The sequence below is a fragment of the Cynoglossus semilaevis genome, chromosome 14, assembly GCF_000523025.1.
Source record: "Cynoglossus semilaevis isolate Cse_v1.0 chromosome 14, Cse_v1.0, whole genome shotgun sequence".
Taxonomy (NCBI): domain Eukaryota; kingdom Metazoa; phylum Chordata; class Actinopteri; order Pleuronectiformes; family Cynoglossidae; genus Cynoglossus; species Cynoglossus semilaevis.
The window spans coordinates 25562654-25570142 of record NC_024320.1 but is presented as its reverse complement, the minus strand read 5'-3'; the positions used below and the strand labels follow the sequence as shown (position 1 = coordinate 25570142).

The 7489-nt window shown below is 43.1% G+C and overlaps 2 protein-coding genes across 16 annotated transcripts in view; one reads left to right on the top strand and one right to left on the bottom strand.

The window, feature by feature from the left end:
• The window catches only part of sema4d (sema domain, immunoglobulin domain (Ig), transmembrane domain (TM) and short cytoplasmic domain, (semaphorin) 4D), a 39184-nt gene extending 32907 nt beyond the window's left edge, over positions 1 to 6277 (top strand). For 4 of the 5 annotated variants that reach the window (XM_025062139.1, XM_025062138.1, XM_017038512.2 and 1 more), the window contains one exon: positions 1 to 2264. This exon is cut by the window's left edge and continues 283 nt beyond it. In XM_025062139.1, coding sequence (XP_024917907.1) covers positions 1 to 682 — 682 coding nt within the window. In that variant the 3' untranslated portion in view covers positions 683 to 2264. Of the gene's footprint in view, positions 2265 to 4449; positions 4542 to 5442 lie in introns of those variants that run through there. The other variant, XM_025062141.1, reaches the window with a different exon arrangement.
• Positions 1 to 7489, bottom strand: part of add1 (adducin 1 (alpha)) — a 103204-nt gene that overhangs the window by 59475 nt on the left and 36240 nt on the right. The gene's annotated exons all lie outside the window — the stretch shown is intronic.

Sequence of the window (7489 nt, the reverse complement as noted above, 5' to 3'; positions counted from 1 at the left end):
CACCAGCACCAGCACCAGCACCAGCACCACCGCCCTGGGCCACCAGGACACGTCTGGCCCACATGCTGCTGAAGGTAATGACAACACAGACAGAACTCCACTAACGACAACCCCCGCCCCTCCCACCTCAGTCTCAGTCCTCCTCACCTCCCCCCACCAGACTGACCCCTCACTAACCTCGCCCCCCAGCAGCACCGTCAGGCTCCTGCCCAAACAGGCGTTCCCCGACTGCAGACACCCAGCAGCGGAGTGTCTGCAGCAGAACAACAGCATGGCGCTCCTCATGCTCTTCCTGCTCTTCTTCCTCCTCTTCCTCGCCGCTCTGGTTTACAACTGCTACATGCAGTACCTCCCGGCTCCGTGCCTGCGCCTGCGGGCCGCTCTGCTGGGCAGCCACAAGAGCGCCGAGGAGCCCGAGTACCTGGCCTGCGAGGCTGGTCTAATGGAGGCGAAGGCCAGCGACAACATCAACATGACGGAGCATCCGGCGCACAACGGCAACCGACCGTCCCAGAACCTGCGGGCGCTCCGCGACACCGGTTACGAGACGGAGCCCGAGTGCGGAAACGGTCGGATACCGTCGGCCAGTTTTGACGACAGCTCGACCGTGGAGAGACCGTTTGATGTGGACTGTGACTCCCAGTCCATCCAGTTTGCTGATGCAGACGAACCTTACTGCTGACCACGACGGCTGTTGCTCTTGGCTTCGAGACGACTGACAGGAGGAAAAGTTCATGCTGTCGCTGTGTCTTCCAGCGTTTTTTTTTTTTTTTTTTTTTTCAAGTGGGCTCCTCCGAGTGGAACTGTTTATATTACAGCATCCAGTGAAATTAAATCATGACAAGGCCTGGAAACCATGCGTTCCACTTGTCTGCGGAGCGTTTCCCTCCTGCAGGAGGATTTCTGGCTTTAGATGAAAAAGTAAAACTGTATTTACGGAAAACCACAACTTAGTCCAGCAAGAAAAGCTTTTTTTTTTTTTATTCCAAATTGGAAACATTTTTACCAAATTGGTAAGTCACTGTGATGGTTTCCAAATTGGATCAGATTTTTTTTGGCAACTTTAATTTCTTTTTTTAAATGAACGTGAAGAACAACAGACTGACTTCACATCGCTGTGTTTTCTCAGGGAACATTTTTCTAAGGAACTTTTGGGCCTTTTTCAAGCTTTTGTTGTAAAGTGTTGGAACACCTGTGGGCCTTTACCCCCCCACACCCTCCCGGACCCCTGGAAAAAAAATATGGAACAAATCCAAACCACTGTGTACTAACCTCATGTTCACTCTGATGGTTTGTTTTAACCTAAGTGCCGGTGACATGATGCTTTGAAGATATGAAACATTTTATATTTAAAAAAACATCCCTGGAAACAATCTGATTTTTTTTTATATAAAGTTTAAGATCTTTACTAGTTTTTATTTAAGATTCAAGAGGTCAAATCTGTGGTTCCTTTGTCCATTGTGTAAGAAGATATTTTCTCCTTGTTTTTATTATTTATTGATACAGATTTTTAAAATCCCTCAGTCATTAGTCTCTTCATCCTCTCTGCACGTCGTCTGATATTCCTAGTTTCCTCACCCCTCTTTTCCTCCCCCACCACTTCCCCTCCCTCACAGCTTCCTCACCCGTCGACACTTCGTCTTCCGTGTCCACATCTGGACGTAGCTCTTCCTCTCTTCTCCCTTCCTCTCCCTTCACCTCCTCCTCCTCCTCTACACTCTACAACACGGTGGCTCAGGAGGTGAGGCTTCTGCCTCCCCTCCTGAAGGACCAGGCCTGGGGGGTTCACGCCCAGGAGTCTTTTCTGCTCTTCTGCCTGGCCTTGGGTGAGTGGTGCCCTGGACAGTGATGTGGCTCACACCCCAGAATTTTAACTCTTGGTTGTTTGAAAGTCGTCCTCTCACATTTTAACCCTTCGTCGTCCCTCTGCTAATCCGCCTCCTTCCCATAAACTAACAGGCGTGGTAGTGTTGGCATCTGTGGATTTGCTCTTAGGCATCTTGACTAAAAGAAAACATCATCTCAGTCCAAGGCGTCTCCCGTATCAATACCCAGTAAAAACGTTTTTAAAACGCCCAGTTTTCTCAAAGTTCTTACTTTTTACATCACTTTATATTTGACCTGTGCCTGTAAACCAATGTAAGTAGAGTTGATTTGTATATATGGAAAATACCTTTGAAAATGTACATAAATCTTTTTTTGCGGGGGGAGCAGGGAGGGGCTGTCCCTTTGTTAGATGGGCAAAATAAATCCTGTCAAATGTTTTCAACTCTTTGGTTTCTTTGTGACTTCAGTTATTCGATGTATTCGTTAGTGGAAGTGCAGCATGGCTGGAAGAGTGTGATGTTCCGTTGCATGTGTTAAAGATGTTGTGCTAAATGTGTGATAAACTGTGAACTCAGTGACATTCAACGGTGACAGTGATGGGTTTACGTCTGGGGTTGTCTGTGTCTTTGACCCAGTACAGTGGGGACCCTGAGATACGAGTTTAGTCCGTTCCACAACAGCACTCGATCTGTGTCGATCCACTCGTATCTAGATCAAATTTTCCCCGATTAAAAATAACTAAAAACCAGTTAATTCTCTGTATTTACAAGTCCAAAGAAATTGAATAAATCATTTTCTTGCCTAGAACTACATGTAAAAACGTATACAGCTGTAACAATCCTAATGATGCAGTCCAGCAGGCTGAAATACAGCCCCAAACCATTACAGCTCCTCCTCATTGACTTACTGAAGACCACAGCAGTCATCCTAGATGATATTTTCATTACTCCACTGCCTGTTGATCTTCCTTCCAGAAGACGAGACACTGTTTGTGAACAGAGATCCAATAGTGAATTTTGATGCTTTGTTGAGTAAATCGTCCAATGAGTAAAAAGAACAAAGACGACTCAGCACTTCTACTCATCACTGTTCACCCACAGGAACCAAAAACCTGTTTATAGAACCAGATCACCACTGTTTGTGGACCATGATTGGTCCGTCCAACTTTGTCTCTCAGGTCCCAGTGATCTGCACATTCACTGGCTGATAAATGGCCACACCCTGGACACACCTGTGATGGAGCACCGTCAACAAGTAAGTCCGAGAGAAGTGCTCTTGAGCAGCTGGCTTCGTGAGGGGCCACTGATCAAGGACGCCAGGTACCACTGTGTCGCAGAGGCCAGCACAGGAAGTGACATGTCAGATGTGGAACTCCAGCTCACCATTGGAGGTAACTACAGTCAAAGATGATTCCCGAGTGAAAACACTTGGAACTGTCATTGGAACTTTTCAACAGCACTTGCAAGTTGGAAAATGTAGAAACTCTAAATATTCAAATAGTACTTGTTCTTTCAAAATCCAAAAAGTCATTTTGAAACTTATTTTAGAGCGCCCTCTTCAGGGGTCTCCACATTGGAGCCTCTTCATGGCAGCTCCATCCTTCTCGTCACATTATAAACCATCCTAATTTACAGTATGTCCTTTATCACCCCAACCTGCTCTACCAGCGGTAGAGCAGGGTATTTTCTACTCTCTACTGCATAAACAAATGGCAGATTAACAAGCTAATTCATAACGGCACAGAACGTGATGGTAAACTGTCCAATGTGCCAGTAGGTGGCAGTCCCATAATGTTAACCTTGATGTTGAGAATGACGTGGATGTTACATCTCAGCCAAGGGTTAGGGTGTAGATTTTGGGACAGATTATCAGTAATGTACCTTTAAATCGGGGTGGAGGGGTGGGGTGTTTCGGAGTGTTGCTTGTTGTTTAAGGTGCACAACTCATGGGACTATGCTAGGCAGGGTCATCCTCTTCCCTGAGTCAAGCCTTGAGCAGACCACATACCTTGATATTTATTATATAACTATATTATTCAACATTATCTTTACCATTTCCCACCTAACGCCCCCTTTTATGTCCTCCTTTTTGGACGCATGTCACACCTTTGTTCAACTCTCTCTCAGCACCTCAGCTGCAGTTTTCCCAGTTCCTCTGCTAACTCCATAATACCCCTGAGAGCCTGTAGCAACTCTTCCCTGAACTCTGAGCTCACACTCCTCCTCACTCAGTTTCCACCATTTAATCCTTGGCTCAGCCTTCTGCTTACTCACTCACTTCTTCTTTTGTTTCCAGTGTCGTGCTACAGACGACCATCTGATACAGCCCTGCTGCCCTCTCTTCCTTGGCACCCACTTCCAATCTCCTGTTTCTTACAGATTACCTTTCCTGCACAGGATATCGCCCTCCTGTGTGCAACTTTCTCACCCTTACCAAACACCGCTGCCCGTCCCTCTGACTAAACATTCTATGATTTATGCTGCGTTCAGCCCCTTTAAATTGTCCTGGGTTTATTCTAAGTGCCAGTCACAGTACTATACCAACAGACGGGTCGTGAACTAACATGTCACAGTTTATGTCCATGGAAATGGTTTTTATCCACAAAATGTTGTTATCCGACAGATGAGGAGAGCGTTCCGTCCAGGGATCTGAGCCAGTGGAGGAGTGCACTCACAGAGCACGAGAAACTGCTGAAAAGATGGGAAGAGGCCTGGGTAGGTCTATGAGAGTGTTTCATCACATGCCCTGGGTTTAACCTGCTCTGCATGTTTGGCTTTAGTTATTATGTGGTTCCTTGAACTCTCACTAGAGAAGGGCAAAGTCTAGGTTTACTGGGCCACAGGCAAATAAATGGGAGCACGAAGCTGCAGTAAGCTGTTCAACACACTTCCACCGAAATAAGCAGTTTGTGTCGAGTGACCGGCGTTCCTCAAAGTCGCAACAAAGGCTTTCCAAAAAGAAAGTGTCAATCTGGAGTAGAGTGTTAGAGTAACAACATTTTTGTGTCACGTGATCTCTACTGACCACATACAGCTAAACATGAACCAGATCTCATCTCAAACTCAAGGCTCGCAGGCCTAATGTGGCCCGACTTACATTACAAATAGACTGTTCAATAAATGTTGACCCTGTTTGGCCCATGAAGTACACTGCGATTTCAATTTCAGCCCCTTGTGTAATAGAGTTTGAGACCCCTAGTTTAGATGAACAGATCATCTATGGCAGACTTGGGAAAAACTACGGCCCACGGGCCAGATACAGTTCACTGGGCTTTTTAATCCAGCTGCCAAACCCTGGTTCAAGGTACTGTATGGTAAAAAAAACTGATGCCAATCCCTCTGTTTCATGCATTACAACAAAGTGACTGTAATTTCTGTTGATGCCACTAGATGGTGGCAGATATCAAATGTGCCATATTATCTTTGAAAGTTGAAGTTTATTCTTTTTATTTAAATTGTTTCACCCAGCAATTTTGAATCTAATTTTGGCCCAAGATGAACAGAGCGTTCTAACAGAACTAGAGGAATTTCATGCTTGTTAAATTGTATAACTTTATTTCAAACTAGGACAGTACAGATTACATACTGTTTAATTCTGCTCTTTTTTTTCCTACAGGACAGCTGTGATCGCCACTGAGCTTCCTGAAGACGTCCTGAAGTTTATTTATTCTGCGGTTAAATCCAGATGGTTCTGAGCCAAAGATGGAGCATATTTTTGAGACTGTTTTCACAATGAAGAGCTTCAAAGTTAAAAACAGAAAGTCCTGGTGTCACTTCTTATAAAGAAGTTTGAGGGACCATGAAGCACAGAACTCCCAACATCTGCCTCTGCAGAGACTCATTCAGCTGTGAAGACAGGAAGTGCTGGGAGGAGACACGGCTGACGGCTGCCTCGGACTGGCTGCTTTTCTACCAGATATACTGTTTCCTTTTTTTTAAATGATAACAATGTTGTCGTAAAAGTGCTGCTGTCATGGGACATTTACACCAGTAGTCCTCGAGGAACAGGAAGTGCAGCCAATCAGACTTGATTTTTAAGAATCGCTGCCTCAAAAAGCCAAAAAGTTTTATCCTTCACAGATAAGCTGCAGTTGTATTTTTATATTTGATTATAATATTTTTTATAATATTATTTGCATTGAAAGTCACCGTACAGATCCTACATCCTACAGAGTAAAATCACACATTGAGTCATGTGACAGTGACAGTCCAGTTAGTTAATCTTCACATTAAAACTGTGAACACCTTCAAAGTGAACTGAGATGAGAAGTCTTATCATTGACATTGGCGCTAAGTGTTTATTTTATTTGTTTTTCTTTTGATATCTGCCAATAAATATGCTGTTTCTCCTGCACGATCAACACCGAATGGAACAGAAATGTTTTATTGTGCTATTTTATACAGGTTAGACTTCTAGAGTTGACCAAAATGTATTCAAAAAATGAAAGAAAATATTTTAAAAAAAAACTCAGAATTGGTCAATGGACTAAGAACTAGGAACAATTATTGTCAAAGCAAAAAAAGTGACTTTCAACGTATTCATCTACCAAAACTAAAACTGTACCGCCCTCTTGTGGTAACAAAGGATATAGCACAAATCTTGGAGTGAATTGTCGTAGATTTAAAAACAAAATATTGTTAATATATTTCTTATTGTCGTAGATTTAAAAAATATATATTGTTAATATATAGTGCCAATTCTTAATCTGTCGTTCATACAGTCACTTAGTTTAACATTAAAACACCATTTTAAACATAAAATACATACAATGAAAAATGGACAAAAACATTTACTCTCATCAGCGCTCTAAATGTGGAAAATAACAGCTATACTGAAAGGAACTATACATAAAACTCACTTCCCTAAATGTATAGGTGTTTTTATTGTTTTGGATTTTAAAAAATGACCATTTAAAATTACTTACAAAAATGTACTATGGCTAACCCAGCCTAAAAAGATAAAACTTGCCTAAATTAGTCTTGCCACGATTCACAGCTAAATACTTATTCACAATTTCAACTTTGGTCATTTCTCCAGTTAACTCGCTGGGTCTACTTTTCCAATTTTGGGGGGTAAAATGCTGTTACATCCATTACTACCTCGTGCCACAGCGTTGAAAACTACTCAAACCAGCCACCTGGTGTCGCAATGAACACAGTTTCTACTTAAAGGGAACTTATCAACACAACAAATCACAGCTCGGTGAGAGAGTGAAAATTGTGTAATTTGTCACTCGTGACACACAAATATCTTGTTTATTTGAAGTAAAAACTACTGAAAAGGTGTAACACCACATTTACACTATAACAGAGGTATGGTTAGCTGACAGTTCACCAGGCCTCCGGATCCAGAATCATTAAATGTGTTAAAACTGTCCTCCATACGCATACGAAGTCTTTCGGAGGGTACGGGAGCGAGCAAGAGCGCGCAAGGGCCACGTGCATGTGCGCGCGTGTCTGTTAGTTTCTGGTAGAAGCCATTGAGCATGCTAATTGGTCAGTTATGTAAGTAGACCAATCAGTTTATAGCGTGGGCGGGCTTTTATCTGTTTTTCGATGAATTACCCGTCGTGTCCGCTAATTTATCCTGAATTTCCGTGATCGAAAAAGTAAAAATACAAAACAAACGTCACTACAATTACACCATAATCTTTCATTATCTA